This window comes from Grammomys surdaster, unplaced genomic scaffold, assembly GCF_004785775.1.
Source record: "Grammomys surdaster isolate TR1022 unplaced genomic scaffold, NIH_TR_1.0 239, whole genome shotgun sequence".
Taxonomy (NCBI): Eukaryota; Metazoa; Chordata; class Mammalia; order Rodentia; family Muridae; genus Grammomys; species Grammomys surdaster.
Window position 1 is genome coordinate 8,059,602 of NW_021604684.1, and position 26,510 is coordinate 8,086,111.

At 40.7% G+C, this 26,510-nt stretch overlaps 1 protein-coding gene across 1 annotated transcript in view; it reads left to right on the plus strand.

The window, feature by feature from the left end:
* The window catches only part of Piezo2 (piezo type mechanosensitive ion channel component 2), a 368,900-nt gene that overhangs the window by 218,880 nt on the left and 123,510 nt on the right, over positions 1–26,510 (plus strand). Inside the window, exons 5-7 of the mRNA XM_028774207.1 lie at positions 6,443–6,605; positions 15,818–16,028; positions 17,701–17,914. Coding sequence (XP_028630040.1) covers positions 6,443–6,605; positions 15,818–16,028; positions 17,701–17,914 — 588 coding nt within the window. The remainder of the gene's footprint in view (positions 1–6,442; positions 6,606–15,817; positions 16,029–17,700; positions 17,915–26,510) is intronic.

Below are 26,510 nucleotides of genomic sequence, written 5' to 3' on the forward strand. Positions count from 1 at the left end.
GAGAGAGAGGGAGAGAGAGAGAGAGAGAGAGCATACACACAGGAATTAGGTTTGTAAATTTTTGTAATTAGATATACATTCATTCCACTGCTCTTAACGTCACTGAAGGCCACTCAGGGGCACATCCAGAGTCCTATTTAAGGTAAACAGCAGGGCACTAACAGTTCATACTGTGTGAGCATCAGAAAATATGTGAAGGCGTTTTGATAGCTCTAATTTGTTTAATGGACGGCCATGTGGTGATTTAATTGTGTTACCACAATTCACTTGTAGTTGACCTTTCTGCTAGCTCTGTCTCAGAGGGTTTGCTCTCCTGAGGAGTGTGGCATGGAATGGCATTGACTTTTGTGCTTCAGTATGTGTGTGTGTTGGGATGGAACCCAGAGCCTGGCACAGTGTTCAGTAAGTCATCTACAGTGAGCTACAGCCCCTCCCTGGACACCCCAGTCTGTCTCTGTGGGGTGATCTTTCCCGGTGCTCCTCCTCAGCACCGAAGATGCCACTCTTCTTGTTATCTGCCCTGTGCCTGTCTACATTTCCTTTATTTGTCAGTTTGGATTTTCATAGTCAAAAGGACTTCCTAGAGTTGGGAAGACCTTAAGAAGTTATTTTATTCATTAAGAAAACATAGCCTATGTGCACTTGTAACCTCAGGCTTTTCCACCCACACCCCAGTTCCCAAATAAAGACTTGTAGGCTTATTTATTAACAATACTTATGGCCCTTTGCTAGGTTTGTTCCCTGACTAGCTTGTAACTTATTTAAGCCCTTTAAACTACTATATGTCTGCCACATGGCTTGTTACCCCTCCTTAGTTTCATATGTCCGACTTCCTCAGACTCTGGGTGGTGAATCTCCTACCTCTGACTATCTCCCAGAGTTCCAGTCTCTCTGCCAGAACTTCCACCTTCTACTTCTTGCCTTTTGCTAATAGGTCATCAGTCTTTTATTGACATGGAAGCAAGTGATACTTCCACACTGTACACAAGAGAGTATTCCTATAAGCACTACCTGCCTTCCCTTTTCTCTGGGTGTGGACAGGAATATGGAACCCAATTAGAGTCAGTCAAACCAATTGCCATCATGGGCATTAGGCTATAAGTTGGTCATTAACCTTCCAAATCAAAGTAACCAACATAATGTCTTCCAGATGTGGTCTACACAAGGGGTTCTCAGCAATAAAAATGACATAGTACATAAAAGACATGCCTTTAAAAATGCTTAGACAGGGGTTTCACTATAAAGTCTTAACATCTCAGCATATCCTTATATAGTCCAAGCTGGCCACAAATTAACAGAGGTTCCTCTGTCTCTGCCTCCAGAGTATGTGGATTACAGGTATGTGCCACCATACACAGTCTGAAGCTGTGCTTTTATATCAACTGCGGTTTATAACAGGCTTAAGACCTTAAAATATATGTTTGTCAGTCTAGCCCATTTGGCATGAATCTCTAAACATTATGTATTTTGTACACTTGCTGTACTTCTCTTGACCACCATTTTATTTGTGGGACATATCCAGATTCATAGATATAGACCTTGGCCTAGTATTCATTTGCCTTCACTGGTGGTTTTCTAGTACAATTTCTGAACATGCTGTAATTTAATCTGGCCTATTTGTTCACAAAAATTAGTCTTAATGGGTGGCTTCTTTAAATTCCCTTTTCAGAGGTATAATCACTCTGTGAAGAAATAAGATCATAGAGATCATAACCAGATTGGAAAGGAAACGCTTTGCTATTTGAGATGATATCTAACATGATGAACTAAATAGTCATTTTCATATGTGAAAAGTGTCATTGGCATGTCCCCTGGGGAAAAGCATGATTCAGGTTGACATTTTCTTGAGAAATATACATTAATTGCACTGGCTTATATAAACAGGATGTCGGTGAACATGGCTAACTGTTCCCAAGTTTACTTGAAATAAAGGTTAACATGTCGTTAAATGTTCAGTAATGTGTACTTATAATTAGATTGGAGAGCCTTATGCATATGTTTACTTATGCCAGACTCTGGTGCTGGTTAATCTAATTAATTCTGTTGATTTTAATCAACACATATGCAGAAATCATTCTCAAATCCATCCTTTCCATCATGATTTCCCTTCCAGGCATGAGTCCCATATGACTTTTAAGTTGAACTGTGACCTCTTCCTCTGCAGGGCCTAAGCCCAGCTCTCTCACACTACAGAGAGAGCACCTCCCCTCCCAGGAGCCTTTGCTGCTATCCCTTCTCTTGCCTTGCTGATCACATCCCTTGTTAACTCCACATCTTTTAACATTCTGATTTTATGAATTTCCTACAAAAATCTGACGTTGGCTGGAATAGCCTGGACATAACATATCATCTGGCTTCTAATGAAATACTGATTTTTTTATTTTTGAGAAGTCCGTACCCAAATACTATATATACATTAGTTCAACTCTTCTCTCTGCTGCTCCAACTCTATCTCCAACTCTACCTCAAAAGTTCATGACCTCTTCTTTTAAAGTTATTATTGTTGCACAGATGCACGCATACACACATACGACCTACTGAGCACATTTAGTATGTACATGGGCTTAGGACTGACCACTTTGGATTGGATAACCTATGAGGGAGGTTGTCCCTGGAAAATATTGATTTCTCCTCTTAGAGCAGCCAATGGTTGGCTTTATCTTTAGGAAGCTCTTTAGCTAGAGTGGTGCCCTGTGAAATTTCCCCTATCCAAGTTGACATGCTGTCTTTCTGACTTTAATTCCTTTATACACCCTCTTCCAGCAATCCACGCTTCACAGACAATATTCCAGGCACAGAATAAACACTAGTTTTATAATAAAATGCTCTAAATTGGGCCATAGTCATTAGATACATTTCTTGTTTTATAAATGTTTTCTCCTATAACTTAGTAAAACCAGAAATATATTAATAATTTAAAGTTTAATTTTAGAGACTGAAAAAATGGCTGAGAGTTCAAGAGCATCTGCTGCTCTTGCAGAGGACCTAGGTTCAATTCTCAGAACCCACATGACCGTTCACATCTACCTAGAACTTCAGTTCCAGGGAATCCAACACCCTCTTCTGACCTCTATGGGTTTCTATATGTGTGAGATGCACAGACATTCACTCAAGCACACACACACACACACACACACACAAATATAAAATAAAAATAAATATTTTAACAAATAAATTTTGATTTTAAAATGATTTAAATTTGTTAATTAAATCTGCACTGTAAAACAACTGGAGATTTTATTAACAGATTCTCTCTGGTCTTTCCACCATTTGCAGATTTTTTTTTCCTTCCCATATGTGCTTGCAATTTCTCTTTATCAATCTAAGTGACAGTGTGCCGTCATTTGGTCTAACTCCTTAGTAACACTTTACATAGATCTCAGACTAGGAAATAGTGACTATTTAAAGGGTCAGCAGTGTGTCTAAAGTACATCCTACCCATATATAGTGAGAGTGCCCAGCGGTGAACCAGGCAGACGGACATTCTCAGAAAGATTTTAAAATGAGAGAACGAACAAGAGATTTAGTCACCTAGTGTGGTCTGGGCACAGTGGGCATCAAAAGGAATTATTTGATTCATTTATAAATGAATGATAGAGTAAGTTAGAATCATACAGTTTTACAAAGAGATGTCTGGCATCAGTGAGTTTTAGTAGATGAAAATATTTTGTTTCTTTTTTTTTTTTAATTCTGACACTGTGTAGCTTTGTCTCCCAAGTGTTGAGATCCTGATAACCAGTTCAGATGAGAATGTAAAGGCCTCTTGGGTGAGGAAGAAAACTACGTACTACCTCAGAAGAAAAACACTTCTTGTTCCTGGTGCCTACATTCACTGTGGAATGTAAAAAGAACAACAGCAGGAGAGAAAGAAGGCAGAAAATTCTGCCATGCTCAGGAAAATAGATGTTTCTAGTGGTAGATGGCTAGCATGACCAGCCTTATACTTCTAATAGCTAACCTCTGATAACTGACCTGATGGACAGAGGACCCATCTGGAACAAAAATAACCAGAATGCTGTTGTAGTGGTCCAGAGAGCTGAGCTGGGCTATAAGGATAAAGAGGGGAGTAAGCAAGAGACATATCTTAAGGCAGAGTTCCCACCAGTATCGTTAAGAGAGAATGATGGGCTGGGATCTGCCCGGGTTGCTAATAGGTCATTTGGCCCTGCACTGTGGTCAGTACATCTTCTGATGGAAAAGGAGGCCTGTTTTCATTATCGGAAGGTAGGTCAAGTGAGGATATCATGTCACTCAGAAAAAAACTCAAAGAGTCTCTCTTAGAAATTATGAAGCTAGAAGAGCAAGAAAAGGAAGTCACTCTACTTCCTCAACCTAAAGATTACCATAACCTAAAAGTGGGTGGCTCAGTAATTGGATCACCTATACAACAGAGGCAGAGCCTGACAAACAGCTCTGGCTTTCTTTGAGTGTATACACACATAAGAAAGAGCAGAAGAGAAGTCCCAGGATCTATAGGAGGAAGGCCAGTCTTTGAGGTCACTTACGGGAACTTAAAGGAAGTGAAGTACAACCTTCTTTACATCTGTGTGACTCTTGAGAGTCCTCTTGAGCTCCAGTTTTTCATATAGGACAATAGCTCTATGTGTAGTTGATTATGACGAATAAAATATGCAAAGCCATTAGCAGGAAAGAATTAATAAATCATAGATGATCGATGATAATGTTCTATTTACCAACCTTTTATCTTTATTCCCTAATAACACAATGGAACTCTTTCTATATGTTCAACATTCTATTTGGTGATGTAAGTTACCTAGAGATAATAAACTCTAAGAGAGAATATGTGTGGGTTATATGCAAATACAACATAATTTTACATATGAGACTGAACACCCTCTTGGTGTTTGTAGATACCCACAAAACATCCTTTTTGAGTGTGTACAAGCATCGAATGGAACATGGAGCATTCTTCTTTTACATATCAAGGAATGTCTGACTGTTTGGATTACATATTCAATTATGCTATGTGCAGTCCTTCAACCTACCTTTTGCTTCATGTTTCTGACTGTGTTTTATCTCTGGCAAACATGGCTTCAAAGACCTAATCTACCTTTGAAATTCCATTTTAACGACTCCACTGAACATCTCAGTTGCTCCACTGGCACAGCATCTCAGCTTCTCTGCCTGTAACTCACTGACTGTCCCCTGGAATCCCTAGTCATTTCATTAGTTCTCCTGACAGAATTTTTTCCTCAATATGTTGGTGAGCAGAGCACAGTAGAATGTTCTCCTAGTGTCTGACATGCTGCATAATGATGGAAGTGTGTGTCTCTTATCATCCCTTCCACTGGAAGGTCTGCCCTGGTGGCTTCCAGCTGCTGTCCACCTTAGTTGTTTTACACAAAAGTATGGGCTTTGCCAGACAAATTTTAGCTGCAGTATGTGCTGACCAGTTGAGCTAATAACTCAGTATGCCACCTTCTTATACTGTATTCACTGCTCTTGCACGTGCCCAAAGTCACACTCTTCCTCCTCTTCTGAGTGAAACCTCTTTCCTCATTCCTACACCCTGTCTCGGGATCTCAGTTATAACCACATATGCTGTGTAAACATGAAGAGTATTAACTGGTATCAAAAACCAGTTAATACTGCTGTCTCAAAATACCAGGCTTTGGGGAGAAGGGGTTTTATATTTTACAGAAGAAAAGTCCACATTTTTAATACATATGTATCCATCTTTATTTTTCTGAAGCTATGACCTCATATCTCATTTCGCTGAAATGTGATAAGGATGGCAAGTGGTGTAATGTCTTTGGCAAAGAACAAGAGTAGGGGATTGTGGGAATGTGCAAAGCAGCTGTGTATCGTCAGGCTTGGGCTTGAACCCATAGCTTCTCCTCACTTGAACATCACTTCTCTAAGATTAAAAAACAAACAAACAAACAAACAAACACACTAGACTGACTTGTCTTAGTGCAATATGGAAGGCCAAAATCAGCTAAGCACAAAAATAAGGACACGATTTTGGACTGGAAGATTTTTGGAGTACCTTTTGTATTTTCCATCTGGCTTTGACTCATATTTGCATTATACTGTCTTCTAGCAGTTAGAACATATTGGTTTCTAAATGGCTTCATCCAGATGATGAACAAAGGCATCATACTGTGTAACATCAATGTGATTTATTAAGGTGCTTGGAGTGGTCCATTTGGGTTCTTTATGGTTTTTGTCTAAGTACCCTGATTGCACCACCAAAGCTCCACCATTCTTTGTTGCTCTGAAATCCCTAGGAAGTACCGGGGTCTACCTATATCTCAGTAGATCTGAGAAGACTCAGAAATCAGTGCAGAGCTGTCTGGGTAACTGCTAGGCAGAATCAAACATCCTTGATTTTAAATCACTAAAGAAGATTGAAGTATGCATTAAGATGTTTGACCATACAGATGTGAGATAACTTCCTCCCGTCTTCTTCCCTCCGTAGCTTGAAGGGAGCTGATGCTGGCAATGGCATCAGGGTATTTGTGCCTGATATCGGGATGTTCATTGCAAGTCTGACCATCTGGCTGGTCTGCAGAACCATTGTGAAGAAACCAGACGCAGAAGAAGTAGCCCAGTTTAACTCTGAGTGTGAAAATGAAGAATTGGTAAGTATGAACACCTGCAACTTTCTTCCTTGATCCCCAGGGCCTTCCTTGTGAGACTGAGTGGAGTCAGTCTGCAGAGCACTGAGTGGATTGCTGTGCATTGTGCATGAGGCACAAGTGGGTATTGTTGCTATGCGGAGAAGTCTGGGTGAAGCTGCGGGGCAGACACTCATGTCTGCACCTTGTTGATGAGGACACAGGTGATTGACATGTGATTCCCATCTTTCACGAGGCTCTCACAGTGGAGTTAGGAACAGCCTGACTGTGCTTTCATCACCTCAAAGATCAGCTGGTCTCACTGTGCCCTAGTATTATGTCAGGTGGCCAAGTCTGGAAAGATGCTCCAGGTCTGAGCTATTGCAGGATATTTTGAGAAGTATTACACAGTAACTTTTGAAGAAAAACAGTCTAATTACCCCCTGAACTTTCCAACCTGTGCAGTTTCATCCTGTGACTGTGTAACAGTGCACTTTGCCTAGTTAGTGTGTTAGCTCAGGAATACTTGGACCAGGTCATTTTAATATGCTTCAGAAAGGGGAAGCACATGAAATATTTTCATTTAGAAAAGTGGGGGGGGTTTAAAATATATAATGACTACAGCAGTTTCAGGAGCATTCGTTGGGCGAGGAGTATATTTGAAGTTGTGTCTAGGGGTGGCGACATGCCACGTGTCCCACCACACACCCTTTTGATCCACACCAAGCATGGCCATGTCCTAAGGACTGCACATCATTTTTGAAGTTTAGATGTCATCAATATAAAAAAATAGTTGACATATTTTAGATATAAAGATAAAGCTTCATAAAAGCTACCCAGAAATAGTTGGTTTAGACATTTAACACATGATATCTACCAGATGATTTAGTCATAAGCTCCATCAGGGAGTTAAATCCTGTGAACACAAATTAACCGTGATTTTGTACATTAGGAAGATTGACCATGCCTGTATCAGGAAGCGCATACACTAGGAATGCTATCTGTGCAGGCATCGGGAATTGCATACATTGGGAACATCAACCATGCATACATTAGAGAAGAAGAATCCTCAGTTATGGTTAAGGGTTTCCATACTTCAGGAATAAACAGCAAATTACCACAAGTGTAGCTGTAACAAATAATACAGAGGAAGTATAATTGTATAATATGACAATTAGAATTTATAGTACTTCCTAAAATCTTATGAATTAAAGATAGGCAACCATGCTGTGTATCCATATTCTGATATTTGAGGACAAGAGAAGATACAAAGTGTAAAAATAATTACAGCAGAGTGACTGCTAAGCAAATCTTTCATTCATATTTACAAACCTAAAATCAGACATATCTTAGAAATATTTTTTTCTGTTGATGGTGTAATTTTAAGATAGAAAATTTTAATAGAGTATGTTTTTATATGGCATTATTATTTTAGAATGTTTACAGTTTTAAAAATGCTTTGATTAAATGATAATGAATAAAAAGTGTCCTAGCTTGTGGCAGTAAACATATTAACTTAAGTTCTGCCCATTTAGGAGTTTCCTTATGGTTATCTATAAAGACAAGGCTGTGTTTTGGTGCTTGCCCACTTTACATGAGACCTAAGGGATAATTATTGAAAACTGACTGGTCTTTGAGGGCAGACATGGAGGCTAATGCACAATGGCTGTGTGATATTTAAGACAATTATTGTCTTTCTTATTCTATAAAATGAGGTCAGTAGAAGAGCATGTGCTTACCATGTCTGAGTCCCTGGGTTCGATCATCAGGACCCTATTAGTAATGCTTCATGTATTCGTCCCAACTGTAAACTGAAATGTTAAGTAAGTAGCTCATAGCACAGTGTGTACTTATTGGGGATGCGCAATAGGCTCCGGCTTCCTTTTCTTGTGTTCTTTGATTTGAGAAGTACAGAAATTTATTATTCAAGGTCCTAAATCAACCCCACTCAGTGAAAAAAAATCCCTCTGTTCCAGGAATAACTCAGCATGGATGATTTTAAAGATCATGGACAGATGTTGTTTCTGTAGACTAAGCAACACAGGCAATAACCAATACAGAGAAGGGTTGTGGTTAAGGTAGTGTACCTCTGTTGCAGAAGAGAGATTAGCACAAACACATGTATTGGCTTTAAAATCACACTTACATCTTGGTCACACCCTGTTTTTATCTTATGCTTAGAGTTGTGACAGCACTGTCCTGTTGGATGTTGATTTAATGGATATGCAAGACACATATATTATTAATCCCTTTACTCAAAGATAACATGTGATATTGTGTTATTGTAGATTGATTTTACAAACAGCACTTACTCTGAGCATATATCAATGATTACGGCTTCTTTCTTACTGCAGTTGAATTTGATTGGGAATAATTCAGATATTAGCACCTATTTTCTTAGCACTTTCCAGACAAGTGGGTAGGCCAGAGGAAGGGTGGTGAGCGGGGGATTCACTGTGAGGGAAATACTTCTCACATGACAATCTGGAGTCGGTATGAGAAAGATCAGAATACACAGCCAAAGTAAGCAGAGGAATGTATTTCTTTTCTGAAGGGCCCTGCACACTTCCTGCTCCTTCTAAATCTTGACTTTTGCACTCTAGAATGTTTAGTTCAGAAGATGTAAGAGAACAGTGTTTGCTGCAATTGTTTCTTCCATACTTATCTCAGTGGAGAGATGGAAAGATTAATCTAGGCCTTGATCCACTGGTGAAGACAACATTTACTATTTGGAAGCATTCACCCATCCAAGTGTTCCCCTGAGACACTATTGGAGAAGTGGGGGTGCAGTGCCTCACTGGACCCCTGGCCTCACTGCGGTTTGTCAGCTGGGCAGGTCTCAGAGACCCTACTCGTCACACATAGGAAAGGGTCCCTGGGTGGGGGGTGTCTGAGGTCTTGTTAGTATTCATTTCAGTTCAGAAGCAGATCTGCTGCCAATCATCACTGGGAGAAAGATTCTCAATTTGGAACCTTAAAAAACAAAGAGTTTCGTTATGAACAGCCGATTGTATAGGAAAGCTTATCTATGCGATGCTACAGTATCTGACAACACTAAGATGCGGCCATCTGCTTAGTTCTGTCCTCCTGACTTGTTTCTCCTTGTTTCATAGAGTTTGAGACCTTACTTTTTAAGCAAATAATATTTTCAAATAATACTCTGACTAAAGCTTTTTCAAATAGAAATGGCAATCGTAACTTGGCCTGTGTAAGGAGGCATAGTTACTACTACTACTACCACCACTACTACTGCTAATAATAATAATAATAATAATAATAATAATAATATAAAGTCTAGATGAATATTCCAGTCAGGCATGTGTGGGGGTGCGTGCCTGTAACACTAGCATTTGGCAGGTGGAGATAGAAGATGAGGAGGAGGTTCAAGGCTAGCCTCAGTTGTGTGAGACCTTGTCTCAAAAAGAAAGGAAAAATAACAGAAAGGAAGGAAGGAACAAAGGAAGGAAGGAAGGGAGGGAGGGAGTAAGGGAGGGAGGGAAGAAGTAAGGAAGGAAAGAAAGGGGGAAGGAAGGAAGGACGACAGAAGGAAAACATTTTGTTCCAGTAAAAGCAGCTGAAAGTTGAGGATATGTATTAATCTCTGCTAATGTTTTGTAAATTTATCCATAAGCTTAAAACTTGCACTGTGCTTTCTAGCCCCTGACATTTCTCGGGCTACCACGGCACTACAGTTTGGACAGGCAGAATGCTTGCCTGATCTCTGCCTTCACAAGAAAAGCTATGGAGTTTCCTTCATGGTACTTTTTGTTTTCAGAGCAAGAAACAAAGAATGGGGAGAAATCAATCGATCCCCTGGCACCTTCTGATTAGATGTGAGGTGCTTGCTCATTTCTAACCTGATGTTTAATCTAAAGTTACTGGCTTTAAATTTCCTAGGCCTTGGGTTTTCTTGCAGACATTTGCCACATGGAACTGTTCGGAGTGGCTAGAAGTTGGGCCATTGCCTGGGCAAACCTTACACCAGGTGACTTGTAGTGAGGAAAAAAAAAGGTCCTATCTCTGACTGTGTCTCAGATCTGCAGTTCTGCTACTCAGGAGACTCTTTTCACATCTTCTAAAAGAGACTTGTGCCAAAGCAAGACCAGCAACAGACTAAAAGTGCTGCCACATTAGACCAGCCTAGCATCTGTGATGGCATGCCTGACATGATGGTACACAGATAGCCCTTGCCTCTCCTCTCCCATAGCAGGGAGAACTAGGAAGACCATTTTCCCTCTGCTGTGAGTCACAGTGCTGTCACCTCCCATCTGTGTGCTCTTCTGTGGGATGGACCTATTTTACTAAGATAAATAATTAACTTTTAAAAGTAAATAATACATAAACAAGGGTGGCACTTTGGAAAATGACCCCGATGCCTCACAGACCTTTTGGCTCATTCCATGTGACTTTAATAGATGTCCATAGAAATGCCTTGGAAAGCTTATTTACCACCAGAGAGAAGAGGAAGGGGGTTGAACTGCAGCCAAAACTCAGTTTTGGGAGTCCAAGTCTTCAGGGAATCAGAGGTACCCAAGACACAGTTCTTCAACGTGTTTTTGAAGAGAATGGAATCTTAAAAAACAAACAAAAACCAAAAAGACAAAAACAAAAACATGTGCACTGTAGAACACCTTTGCTAGTGGTCTTTATGTAGTCAGGATATGGAGCCAAGATGGCTGTCTGGTCTAAAATGGCTATGGCCATCAATGCCAGGAACGTCCAGAGATTCTAGCTCAATGAGTCTGAGGTGCAGCCTGGCAAGCTCTTGGCTTGATGTTCCTCAGATGGTCTTAGGTTTTATGCCCTTACATGGAATTATATGGTGCCGAGGGTAAGGACCATGGATGCTCAGGTTCTATCAGAAATAATTCTGTCTTTGTCAAAATCAATGGGAAAGGACAGCCCATTCAACAGGCCACCTGCAGGAGGCAGCTGTGGGTACCTTGGAGGTGTAGAGACCAAGTGGCCAGGTAGGAAACTGTGTCTATAACTCTGAAAGGTCCACCCTAAGACATTGCATCTACATCTGAAATTGGAGACCTTTTCTTATCAGTACTACATTTATATTTTATTTTGTAATTTACCTATAATATTTGCAGTTATTTACAGGGTACTAAGTGGTGTGTCCATATATGTATAAGTTGTACCGTGATCAAATTATACAATTAATATATCTATTTATATGGCTACTTACTTCTTTGTGTTGAGGACACATCAATTTCCCCTATTTTAAAATAATTATGTTAGTTAATACTATAGACACGATAATGTGCTGTAGACCACCACATCACATTTTTGCTAAGTGAAACCTTACAATCTCTGGCTAGGGACTTCCCTGCACCTGCCTACCTGCCCAGCTGCTGGCAACTACTATCCTTACTCACCGTTCTAAAGTTCATCTTTCAGAATCCATAAACAAGTGTCATGTTTGTCTTTCTGAGCTGACATGTTCCATTGAGCACAATTCCCTGGAAGTCCATCCCTGTTGTCACAGGAGACACAGGACTTCCTGTCAAAATCAGCATCTTTTGAACAAAGTCAAGGATTTAAAAGTATAGATGAGTTTATATTTTGACAAAGGTAATAATTCTATGACAGATTTTCTTGGGCATTTGGACTGTTAAAATTTTACCTGGTGTTTAAATTCTGGACGTAGCCTACGAAAATAGGTGTTAAATCTTTGATTCCAGTGGCTCTTTGCTTTGCTTCAAGACCAAGTTCAAGTCATGTTGCTACAAGATGCCAGATTTTTACAGCAAACAAGGCTGCTTATTAATAAATATGATTCCCTGTTCTTGCCAACCCCCAGTGTTTATAAGTCAGTGGAGGAATCTTTGATGGGGGAAAAAGGCCTGCCTGTTAGTATGCCACCCAAGGAGACTAGTGGCAGATCTGACCCTGCCTGAATGAGGCTCACAGATACAGAGACACCTCTTATCAGCGTAGCATGCTTGAAACATGTTTGTGTCTGGGGAAATCTCAGGGAAGCTGATGCAAAAACATCTAGAACATCCAGAGCCATAAAGTGCAATGGTATGCTTTTAAACCTCTCGTAACCCCTTCCTGTCTCAGAGAGATCAAGAGAAGGCATTTGTGTAGCCTCACCAAGGCTTGTGAGCAGAGTGCTGTGATTTAGTCAACATCCGTAACCGTTCTATAACAGAATAATGAGTCATCTGCCCTAAGAGTTATGAGTGTGTTTCCTCCCATGACTCAGGAGGCCCCCACCATGTTTTTACTTTTTCAAGTGTAGTAAGACTTTTGCCAGACTTCCTTCCATTGGAGGAGGGAGAGAGTAATGAGGGACCTGTTCACCCAGTGTCAGGAGGGAAGCTGCTTTTCCCTGAATCTTTATGTAGCTGTGTACATGGATTCTGCTTATAGAGGAAAGGCTAATTTTGCATCCCCTTCCCCTTGCTGGGCTGCTTTGTGCAGGAACTCAGTGGGAGAGGATGTACCTAGTTCCTGCTAAGACATGATTCAGGGTAGGTTGGTACCCATGGGTGTCCTCTCCTTCTCCCAGGAGAAGAGATGGAGGAAATGGGGGAACGGGGTGTGAGGGTGGGACTGAGAGGAGAGGGGGAGCTGCAATCAGGATGTAAAGTGAATTAATAAATTAATTAATGTAAATAAAAGAGGAAAGGCTAGAATGAGAGCTATGCCTGCAGGGGTAGGGAAGACTTTCCATAGCTAGAGATTGTGTTCCCCAAGGAAAAGAGACAAAGAGACTCTACTATGGATTCTACTTCTCCAACTGTTCCCTGTGTAGCATGCTCCTAAGCAAACCATACAGATATGAGTGTCTGAATTGTCCCTAGGCAATCCTAGGGTGCCACTGACCCTAGTCTACCATTCCCAGCTTCTACTTTCCCTTCCACCTTGTGCTAGCTGCCTGCTCAGGACCTTGGAGCTGAACTTGTAATGAGGGACGGTGGCCAAAGTGACACTTGCTTTCTCCTTAGCTGTCTCTTCTCCTCATTAAAGATAAACATACTGGCTGCCACTCACTCCCCTCTGTCCCTCCCCTCTCTCCTCATATTTACCAGTGAGTTCTGTTTTCTGGGCCATGAGCTTCCACACATGCAACAAGACAAACTCAAAGTCAATTTTATCCAACAAGACAAACTCAAAGTCAACTCTATTCATTACACCTTCCAAAGTCCATTCATTTGTTCTAAGGCAGCTGCTTGAATTACTCTGTAAAACAGACTGTGTTGAGCAACTTGGTTAGAGAGGCTGGTTAGAGGGGAAAGTGCAAATTAAAGAGAAATTATGAATGGAGGTAGAATGGACTCTTACCAAGACTTTCAATTTGGGAGCCAAATACAGGTAGGAGGGACACATCTTTCTAATGTTAGAGGGCAGAGTGAAGTGATTCAGTTTCTTGATGGTGACCTGACAGACATGAAACACATTGTGATGCACCATCTAAGAGAATGACAGGGCTGAGCAGATGGGTTGTGGCGGTGACTGGAGCACAGGAGGAGATAGGAGTGAGCCCATCACGGGTGGACTGCAGAGGTTGTCTGATCATCCCAATCCCACACACTGCAAACTAGAATGAAGGGTCCTTAGTTGAGAAGGAGGAGGCAAGGAAAGAGGACATGGCCTGGGACACTCGCTTCCTGTCCCTCTTTCCTCCCCCTGCCAGGATGCTCTTTCCTGGAATTTTCACAGAGCTGGTGACTCTGTGACATTTAGGTCTTAGTCTAAATGACACCTCTTCAGAGAGGGTCTCCCTGACCTCAGAATCTACTGTAACCACCCCGTCAGTCACAGTGGCATCCCACTTGACCTCTCTGAAGACCTCTTACTATGGGATGCTTAGCTTGCCGATTGGTTTGCTGACATATGCATGTGTTACAGAGTCTCTCACAAGAACTCCCAGATATACTGGTCCTGTGTGGATAAAGCATGTTAATGAATAAGTGCAAGCTCCTCCATCTACCCCAGGAATGATATAAATACATGCATCTACTGGCTTCCATGAGAAGTCTAACCCCGGAGTCCTGAAGGTACCTGGATTAACACTTGTTCAAGTCCCTTTTATAAAAGCCGCATAGTGTGTGCCCAGGACATATGAACATCTTCTCAACCAAATGCCAGTGTGTCACAGATTGTTATTCAAAGAATAACTACAAGACGAAAAACTATAAGTTCAACACAGATTCAATTTTCTCATATTGTTGTTCTTAATCTGGTTGTTGAATTTGCAGCCGCCGAACCCATACGTATTAGAGGAACTGAAAAGAGCTCCATTTACATATATGGGATTTAGTTTTCCCAGTATTAAATCCTGTTGGGGAAAGGGGTGCACATGTTTGTATGCATGGATATACTTGTGTATGCATATGTGTCTATCAACCTATATGATGTGTGCATATGTAAGTACATATATGTATGTTCTGTGCGTGGATATTTACCTGCATGTATGAGTGCATATGTGTGTATGCATAGGGTTGTTTGGGAGGTGTGCATGTCTGTGTGTGGATGGATATATACATGTATGTTCATGGGTATATACGTATGCTGTTGGATCAGGTTAGGTAGGGGTATCCTCTAGCCTGTTTTTACTGAGTGGCTAATTCAAATCATTTGTGGTCTTCTCCTACCTTTCTAACACAATGTCTTGGAGTCTTCTAATCACTCAGAATGTTCTTAAATTGGTGTCAGCCCTTCTGGGCCCATTTTCCTCAGTGAACTCAGCCAAGTAAGAACCAGCACCCAGGGATGAGTGCTATGTAACTGAGCAGAGGATCTTGAGAAAGAACCTATGGCATGAAGATCAGAAAAGCCAGGTTTCCACGAGTCTTCCTACATGTAGAGTAGACTGGGCTGAGAATCTCCCCAGACCCTAGCCAGCAGCAGAGCAGACAAAGTTAAAAACAAAACAATAAGAAAACAAACAAATGAACAAACCAAAAAAACCAACTAAACAAACAAAACAACAACAACAACAAAACAATCCAGACAGTCCATAGCCAAGACTGTTAATGGCCGTGACAGTTTTCTTCTACCTGCAAAAGATTAGGTACAGGTAGGGAACATGGCATACCTCTGGTGCCCTGAGGTAGATTATATGACCTATGTGAGCCACAGTGGCTTGGACTCGCTGCCAAAAGACCTGGGGCTGATGATTTTACTGATGTGAAACTGTCCCCTGTGACTGACCCACAGCTTAGGGCCAAGCTTTATAGAAGTGTACACTACTGCATTCTCTGTTTTCATTTCTTTAGGCTGGAGGAGAAAAGATGGATTCAGAGGAGGCGCTGATTTATGAAGAGGACTTAGATGGAGAAGAAGGCATGGAAGGCGAGCTGGAAGAAAGCACAAAATTAAAAATATTTCGCAGGCTTGCCTCTGTCGCCTCCAAGCTTAAGGAGTTCATTGGCAATATGATAACCACAGCGGGCAAGGTCGTGGTGACCATCCTGCTGGGCTCCTCAGGTGAGTGAGTCCCAAGTGGCTTCACCCTGAGATAGTCAAAGGCCACATATGCCCAGTGACAGATGGGATTAAAATGAGGAAAGAAAAAACAATGGATTCCATGGTCACAGTATTGAGTACTGAGGCCTGTGAAGCCAGCCCCATGAGAAACCTCCCCAGCTTCACTGTATCAGTCAAGCTCTGGCCTTGAGGCTTTCAAAAAGACCGTTAATCTCTGTCAAATCATCTTTCCCATATCTAAGTGAGCTCATTTTATATGTTTAGGTTAGAATAAGAGCTGTTTTTCCCCAGAACCTTTGAACTCTGCTCTGTGGGCAATTAGTTATTTGAGTATGTAGAAGGCCAAGATTATCTTTTACATCATAGGGTATTTGAAATCTTAATTTAACTCTCCAAGATATACAGTTTTCCTTCCCAAGTTAGATTGCAATCTCCCTCCACAGACAGTAATTTCCTTTCCATGTTGGCCACATTCTTCTTGTTCCATAATAATGTCATCTAATGCTGTCCCCCTCCTTCCTTCCCACTGCCTACCATACTGAGAGATTCTTAAAGTGAACTCACTCAGACCAAAGTTACAAAGGTGAAATAACTTCTCTTTAGTAAGGGAAAGAAGAAAAAGAGGGAAGTAGAATTTTTCAGCAAATAAAATCCAATATTTTAATGAGAACTCTGTTCAAACTCCGTGACCAAGTTGCTTTAAGCCGTGTATAAATGAGTTACATCAGCAGATAGAACAAACTTGTAATGAGACTACAGCATCCACAATATATAATGTTATAAATCTTAGCTGGAAAAAAGTCCAACACCATGGTCATCCAGACAGCCCTTGTTAAACTCAGTGGATTACAAAACAAAGTTAAGGAGCTGGATGGATGGCTCAGTGGTTAAAAGCTCTTACATTTGAGAGGATCTAAGATAGAATCCTAGTACCCACATCAGGCGGGGGTGGCTCACAACCTCCTATAATTCCCAAAGCCAGTTATTCCATGACTTCTTTTGACCTCTGTAGATACCTACAGATGTGTGAGTGAGGACGACACGCATGCACGTGCACACACATACATGCACACACACACATATGCAAGCATGTACACACGAAACCTAAAAATAAATTCTTAAAAAGTAATATATATGACTGTGACAAAGAAATTTATAGGGAAGAGGAGAGCAGAAGAGAGTTGGCCATGAGAATGGTCAGTATGCATTATGCACAAGTGTTAAATTGTCAATTAAAAAATAGCTAACATAAAAATTTTGAGAAAAAAAAACCAAGTAGGTATAAAGAAAAGTTGGAATGAGTGCACCCATATTCCTGTAGCTCTGGGGTCAGGGGGACAAGTTAGGAAGGGAAAACAGTGAAGTGTGCATTCAATTCTACTGGTAAGAAAAGTAGTTTTTTTTTCCCTCAGCTCAAATGCTGAGGGTGGGATTTCTTCAATATGTCTTAAAGCGTGCTCATAACAGTATTCACTTCATGTGTGATTTCCCCTACCATTGGTAAAGCATTTATGAGTTTGATGATATTGATGGATTTTGTTAAAAGAAAACCCCATCCACAAAAGATTCAATAGCATTTAGATCTTGGTCAACAGCTAAAGCACATAAAGGAAATTCACTGAGTGGCAAGCATCATCCTGTCCCCTTGTCATGGTTCCATTTTTCTCCTTAGGCATGATGCTGCCGTCTTTGACCTCAGCTGTGTACTTCTTTGTATTTCTGGGCCTGTGCACCTGGTGGTCCTGGTGCCGAACTTTTGACCCATTGCTATTCGGCTGCCTTTGTGTCCTGCTGGCAATCTTCACTGCTGGGCACCTGATTGGACTTTATCTGTACCAGTTTCAGTTCTTCCAAGAAGCAGTCCCACCCAATGACTACTATGCAAGGTAGGAGAAACCACCAACGTGTCAGAAGAAGCTCTCGTCCCTTTGCTAACCCTCACAGCCCTTGTAGGACCTTGTTAGTTTGCCAGTTGGTCCATTAAGCAGAGGTTTGGCACAGCAGGGAAGCAGTCTAGTGCTGTGGTTTTATTGACAGCACAGTCTAGAAGGAAAGGGAGGGTGTTCTGGGATAAAGGTGCTGCTGGCATTGGAGACAGGAGGGGCTGCTGTCTGGAGCCGACAAGAGAGACATGGAGTCCAAAAAGAGGACGCAAAAACACTTCCCAGCATCTTAGCTAGACAGAGCTCTCACAAGCCAAGCATTTAATGACCAACTGAGCATCAGAAACAATAACAACTTGACTATAGAAAACATGTAAAACTAAAAATACTAGGACCCAGGTTTTTAAAGCAAGTGGAATATATAAGTACTTGCTTGAGTTGAACATGACTGGAGTGTTACACCAACTTATTTCTATGAAAATGAGAATTAAAGAACTTAGAAATGACTTTGACTTTGCCGGGAAATTCTAGACCATTCTCAGTTCAAATGGGAAATTCCTCTCGACAGGACAGTGGCAACCAATGAAAAGAAAAGGCATACGGCAGTTAGAAAGTCATTATTTATTGTTTTCAAATGAAGCGCATGATTCTAGCCACAGCCTGTGATCGTTCCTTAAGTGTTGTGAGGATGAAGACTTCTGTAACATCACCTACCTGATGTCTCCAATTGCAAAGGGAAATGAAATTTACACCTTGATCAATAGATCAGTGTTGATATTTCCAGCACCAGGAGACCTTGCTGTTTTACACCTCGGTGTCACACAGTGCTGGAAGTACACAGAGTCATGGTGTCCAGTGATTAGACCTGACCTCCAAACTACAAGCTCTATAAAGCTCAGGAATAATTCAAATTTCCCCAAATGAAAACAGGCAGAAAAACACAGAATGTGGTTCCATACATCCTCTCTTCAAAAATCAGCTTAATGTTTGCTAAAAATATGAGCATATTTCGACACTGGCAAGAACCGTGCTGATTTAGAGAACTGAAGGCAAGTACAGGACATCTCTATGCTGAGCCGACAGCAAGTCCCTCAAAGACACTGAGGCTAAGTAAGCAGATTACTGGACATTGTGTAATTGTGAGGAATTTCTCAGATTTGCTGCTAATTTCTTTATTTGTGAGCATACAGGGGGATACCAGAATTCTAGGAACTACATTTAAAGATGCAGTGTTGTGATGAAATTTAAACATCATAGACACTCTGTTGTGATAACTTATCAACAAGTGTGATAGATTATGAAGAAAATAAAAGGATACAGGGAGAAGACCATATTATTTGCATGGTCAGTATGGAGTTACCGATCGTCCGGTTTGTACTTTCTTTGTCTATCAGATAGTTCACAATTAAAGTTACAGAAAAAAAAAGGACACACAAAAATTACTTGAGGGCATGAGTGGGAAGAACCAAATTTCCTGTCTCTGCTCTGCCCTTGGGATATGGCTCAGTATTGTCTCGTTGAGATGTGGAGCCTGTACTTGAAAAGCCCACAGATGATATGACCATCTCAGCATCAGAGATTTGCTATTCTATGGGTTTGCTGCATGGTGGTAATTACGAAGCAGAATGTGTAGATTCATGTATAAAGAAAATGCTGGTTTCAGTTTGTGAACCTACAGCACTAATATATACTAATGCCAATACCATTTACATTCCGTTAAAACAGTTGGTAACACACAGACATGCACATACACACATGGACACATACACACGTACATATACACACATGCATGCATACACACAGGCGCACAAACAAGCATGCATGCTGGCACTCCAATAATGACAAATCCAAATGGCTCAGTGTATGGCATTAACCTGTAAACTTAAGAACTGTGATTCCCTTTAGTAAGAGAAGCATGCGATATAGACATTAAAACTCGGGAGTTTCTGTAATGGTGCATATTGCATAATATTTGTTTTGGGTGGTAGTGAATAAATGCTCGACTTTAGTGCAGACATTAGCAGTGAGCTAAATGAATCTTTCAGTTTCTTTTAGGCATTTAATTTTTTGGTTTATTGAACATATATAAAAACACTCTGTACTGTTGAAAGTGCTGGCTTTTTAGGCAATGACTTAATTGGAAATGTAAACATCCTTTGCTGGGTAGTAGCTATCCTTCTTCCAAGTTTAGGTTCTTTTCTGCCCCCTAAAGGCTGATGGTGGGAAGTAACGATTGTGTAGAACCATTATGAAAACACTTCTAAGTCCCAGGCAACTATCTGTAAGGGGATGACAGTTCATATTTTATGTGCCATAAATTCTGTCACAGTTATACGAAGAAGTTGTTCCCTGATAAAACAGCCAAACCTAGATATAAAGAACTAACAGGATCATGTTCTAGTGAAACTTTGTGTCAGGACACTGAAATTTCAATTTTGTATTACTTTAATATTTTGTAAAATATTATTTTTCTTTTATTTTGTCCATAAATTTACAAAGTATAAACCATATTAAACCACACATGAAGCAGAAAAGGTCGTGAACTATAATTGACCCATGTTTTGTTATCCTGTGGCTAATATAACAGTAGTGTCACAAGGTACCATAATTGGGTTTTTTAAAGCTGTCATGGAATTAAAATGATACTTTATTAATTATACTTTATTGCAGAAGATATTTTGTACTTAAGTTGGTTACTCTCAATTCTTTCAGCAACTAGCAGCAAGTTAGGTTGGTTATCAGCATATGAAGAAGACAAACCAAGGCAACAGTAAACTCCTGTGAAGGAGTATTTGTTCCTAACTTGATAATCATTACACATTATGTATCCTTTGGAAATTGAAATTTAATGCCTTTCAGACATTAGCCTTTCCCTAAGGATCATTTCAATGCATGATTAACCCTAAAATCATAATATCTAAGTAGGAGAAATCAAACAATGATACACAGAATTCCATTTTCAAAACAGTTCTTTCTTTACTTATTTCACTTTTTCAAACAATAAATGACAAACTTGTGTGTCATACCAATGACAAAAATTTTGATTACATTTTTTTCTGAAAATAAATATGGTTACTACCAGAGTCCCCATTTGAAAGCTTAAAAAAAGATTTAAAAAATAAACTGCTTTCTGATTGAAGAACCAGGTTATCTGGAAGTTGGGTGCAAGGGTGTGAGTCCCAGTGATTATAAAGAATGGTGACAATGTCCATGCAAGAAGATATCTATTGTCTGTCTGTCTGTCTGTCTGTCTGTCTGTCTGTCTGTGTATCCCTCCATCATTCCAGCTGAATGATCAGAACTCATGTCTTCATTTCTCCATCCCCTTTGGATCCTATTTCTACTCATGCAAAGCATGGGGCTACCCTCTGTTTTCCTTCCCTTTTTTGTCTAGCTTTTATTACAACGTCTAAATTTTCTCTAGCTTGTTCACAGACTCTCTAGAAAGGTTGGTCTCCTTTGCTCAGATTCTGTTTTCATTTTTGTTTCTTTTTTCCCCCCTAAAATAAATTGGAAAATGAAAAAGTGGCGGCAAAGATTCCCCAGCCATCCTCGGGAAAATAGCACAGCCTATCAAATGAACCCAGGATGGCTTATGCTGTTCCTTTATCTGCTAGCTCCCGTAAGTTATTATTAGAAATGAACTGTGTTTAATGAACGGAAAGGCCTTGTTTATTTCAGCACTAAAGCCATGTAAACATAGGGACAAGTTCTAGAACGCCAACATGGCAAGCTTACTCTGTGACCAACAAGAAGAAAGTTGAAGGACAAACATTGAAAAGTTCAGTGTCATTTGTCCTATGTATCCTCTTGTGAGGTGATTGTAAAATAGCTTTATTTGAAAGGAGAAGTAAAAGCCCTGCAGTACGCATCTTTCTCTCCTGCTGTAAGGAAGGCAGGAATACACTCAGAAGTGAACAAATTCTATGGCCTCCTCTCCTAGGAGCCTGGGGTTTGCTTTGCTTAGAAGATCATGGATTTTTCAGCTTCAGCTGGCATCACTGGGTATGTCTGGCTTGCATTCCAGGGGTCTGAGGGCCAGTAAACTGAATCAGCAGATAAATGCTTAGTTACACATCATTTTTCATTTTTGATTAAAAAAAAAACTATGTGAAAAGAGCCCAGTGAGTGGGGAGTGAGGGGGGGGACAATGTAAAGTATTTCATTTAAGTATTACAATATTAGGGAATATCCACTTAAACCCAGGGCAGTTAGTAGTTCTTTGTCCCTTTGTGACAAAAGTCAGCATGTCCTGGAGTTAATCTATAGCACTGTTCCACTGGTAATTTGGCAAGGGACACAATTGTAAGCAAACACTGGTATCATTTTAAGGAGGATCTTAATGGTTACGTGACTTGATCTATAGGTCCCAGGCAATATTTGTGTGTGTTCATCTCAAAGATGAACAATTGGAGCCAGAGGAAAATGAATTAGGTTCTCCAAAGGCAAATGGAAATCTGGAAGCTTACACACCAATGGGATCTAAGCACGTGGATACCCAAGTCTGTCTGGACAATATATCACAACTTGTGAACACATGGTATGGTGTAGACTCCAATCCTAGGGCAGTGTGGTATCCTACAAGTGCCGACACCTGCAAGTGCAGCTTCTAACCAGGTTGCTGGACTTTGACTGGGCTGTCCAGGGGCCTTCATGCTCCCTTCACATTTTCCAGGCCTTAAGCTTGAATTAAATGCTGTGGACAAGACTACTCAGCTTTTGCCTGTGAGAGGCATCTCTCAGAAAGGGTTTCTCTTTAGGATGTTGTGGAGAAGCTATCTCATGCTCTGCAGTGACAACTTAGAACATCTTTCAGTTGTTCAGACTTCATAACTCATTCAGCCCAGCTATGACAGCAACTGGCCAGCAGACACTTGACCACAGAGCATGACCTTCTTCTGTCTATCAGTTCTCATCTCTGCTATCAAGGATCAAATGGACCCCACAGTCTCAGGAACATGACAGTAAGAATACGGTGCTAATGGGTAACAGCCTAGGAATCTAGACTCCTGGCCTATTTCCTGGGCAGAGCACCTATCAGAACCTGAGCACATACTCTGAGCCCTTTTATCTTTTTTATAAACTAGGCATGAAAATGTAGCCTTGACTGAATGGGGGTAGTGCATTAATAGGAAAATACATTTCAAGGGCATGGTGATTTGAGGATACTAAGTTTTTTTAAAAAAAAAATAATAGCTTTAATGTTTGCTGCTAAAGTCAAACTCACAGTGTGAGCTGCATAAACCATTGCAGTTTTGAGGTCCTGATTCCATAAAGTTTGACTACATCATCCCTGGAAAGATGCCTCTCCATGCTTACAGCACTGACTCTTTTTTCTTGTCCAGAAGCCTGGCTTGGATATTTCCTTCTGGAGTCTTACATCTTTCTTTTGTGAGGAAAAAGCTTTGTCTTCTGCACAGTTCCCCTCTGAAACTTGTTTGCTGGCATTTGCTGCAGTGGGCCATTGCAACTCAGCTTGACCATGGAGCCTGATTCTCTGGGACTTTGAAAAGTTCCTGGATTCTGGAAGGTTGCACACTGGGCTCCCAGATCTTGGTTCTGCCTTTATTTTTTTTCTCGGTGTCCCACTCCAAACCCATATATTTTGGCTCTTTATATGTCAACAGAATTCAAAGCATAGATTTCCTGAACTCTTTACCCCAGAGGAAGCCATAATGGGACAGGGCAATATATGAGGAAATGATTTTCTAAGAAAGGTCATTGTCAATTTTTAAATACCTACTGACATCCTTCACACTTTATAGTCTGTGTCTGATAGTTTCTAAATACTATGGACAGGTAAAAATAGCTAAGCAACATTGGGATAAAAACAGTGATATTCTCTGAGTGTGGTATTGGTGAATACATAATTTTTTCCTTTTTAAATGCTTTAAGATAGACATGGCATGCCGGGCGGTGGTGGCGCACGCCTTTAATCCCAGCATTTGGGAGGCAGAGGCAGGCGGATTTCTGAGTTCAAGAGTTCAAGGCTAGCCTGGTCTACAGAGTGAGTTCCAGGACAGCCAGGGCTACACAGAAAATCTCTGTCTTGAAAAAGCTAAAAAAAAAAAAAAAAAAAAAAAAGATAGACATGGTTTCTTAGAAACCAAGAATGCAGGATACTGAGGCAGGATGGTTGTGAATTTAAGGCACAGAATATGAAAATTTTTTATGGTACTCATAATAGGCATTGCTCTATCATTTTGTATTATTGACTTGTCTCTTTCTGGTTTGGGTATCAGATAATGGTAACGTCATAAAATGAATTGTGCTAAACTCTTGAAGTGACTCGAGAATTATTTTCTTTTCTTTGATGATTAGCATTGTATTTGGATTTGAAGTTTTCTTTGTTGGCTTTTTTTTAAGCAAAAAAAAAATCAATTCCTGTTATGGCTGTAAGATTTAAGTTTTAGTAGTTTCTGTCTTTCAAGGAATTTTCCTTTGTATATATTTTCAAATGTGTTGGTATGGAGTTGCTGGCAATACTTGGTGTGGGGTCCTGACTTGAAGCCAGCAGAATGACTCACTACTTGTGACCTTCCTGGTCACTGAACCTCAAAGCTTACATGTGTTCTAGCAATATTGCAGATGCCCCACTGGTTGTTCTGAGACACCCACACAGATCCAAATAGAGAAGCACACCACATGCTTGTGGGTGATCTTCTCTTCTGGTTTGCACGTTACTGATTATCAGCTCTCGGGGACTTGGAAATGAGGTTCTTAAACTCCTATCGATGTTATATCCAGTTAAGAAAAATGTTCTCTGTAACAGAAATGCCTATGAATCCTGCTCTTGTCTGGTGCTCCCTACAAGATACAAGAGTTACTATCACAAGAGAAATAGCCCAAGAGCAAGGAAGATCACATGGTCTCCAGTATCCTGCTTCTCAGTCCTTTCTCATGTCTCCCCATGGTGACATCCATCCAGACAAGGGATAGCAGCCATAGATTTAAAATACCATATGTAAACACTCTCTTGTGAGTTCTAGATGTGACATCAGAGAAATAATGCCTAGAGTTGTTACCTAGAAGACATTTCCAAATGGACTCAAGATGTTCATAGTAATCGCCATCCTGAATATAAGACATTTAAGCCAGGTACAAAATTGTCCCTTGGACAGAATGCTATTACAAAGCAGTGTGTTCCACGAATATAGCAAAATAAACCCAAGTTACAACAAATGGGAAAATAGTGAAGACATGCATGTGCCTTTCAAAACTTCAAAGGAGTAATGCAGAGCCCAGGAGACTCCATGTAAAGTTTTTCTAAGCTTAAAAAAACAGCATAGTGTGAAATCTGTCAGATTAACATTTTCTCACACACACACACGGAAACATGTCTAAAGTTTAAGTAAGAGACTAATGAAACAAGATGGCCAAGTCTTGGCTGTGTTTTCTGGATGATGCAATACAGGGAGGGGTGGACTGGGAGACCAAAGTACCAGAAACTCAAGTGTGAAAGGCAGAACTGTGCTCAGATTGATGGGATGCCGTGGAACTTGAGGGGATTTTTCTGGTAAGATTCCTTAAAAGGGTTTCCACTCTGGTTCCGACTGGGCTATTTGCCTACCATGGAGAAAACTTCATAGATGGTTGGAAGTACACATGTTGTTGCTTTCTGTGAATGTCTCAGTAGTCACTGAGTTCTAACACAGAATCCTTGGTTTTCATTTTAAATACAAATCAATTCTGAAATGCTCACCAGCAATTCAATATTTGGCCTTTTTGTTTGTACCACAGAATTTTGGATAGAGGAGGCTCTGACAGTCCCCCACACATGCCCCAGCCACCACTGATTCTGAACTCCTTGAAGAGTCTGATACTCTTAAGAGGAGGCCTTGTGCCCACAGATAACAAGAGGTTGACCTTGCCACTTACTTTCTTGCCACTTATTCTACGATTTCAAAGGTGGTGGAGGTCTCTGCAGACTAGATCAAAAAAGTGGATGCAGCTGAGGGAATTTCTGGGGCTTCTGCTTTGCACTGAGAAGAATCCCATGTGGCAAGCCCATCCTAGCTCTAGACTTGGATAACTGTCACTGAAGGTTGTTGAAGTCAAACTTTACCACAGCTCCAGTCCTCAGGTTCCATCTGCCCACGAGAAGGCACAGAAAGCTGTAAGCCTTTCCTGTGTAGAACATTTATTCACTTAATGTAAGAAATGGACACACATAGTCTGAAGAAATGACAGTGTTGGGCAGCAGCAAAAGAGTATACGTTTGGATGAAATCTGTCCACAGCTGCAAGTACTCTCAGTGGCTCTTTGACCTTTCCTCGATTGTATTGGCAAGTTGAAAGAAGTGTATTTTGGTGAACAGCCGGATATTAACAGTAAGACATAATTCCAGCGCTCATAATCCTACACATCATCCCAGACTTCCCAGTGAGCACTACTTCTCACTACCTCTGAAGAGACATTATGAAGAGACATATATGAAGACACGGGTATCCCTCGGTGAGGGAGTGTAGTTCAAATTCATCTTAAATGGGAACACTAAAGACTGTCACTTGCCAGTGCCAGCATAAGCCAAGCTGATGTCATACCCCACAGCAGTAACAGAACAGCAACAGAAAGGATTTTTAGAACACATATCATATGC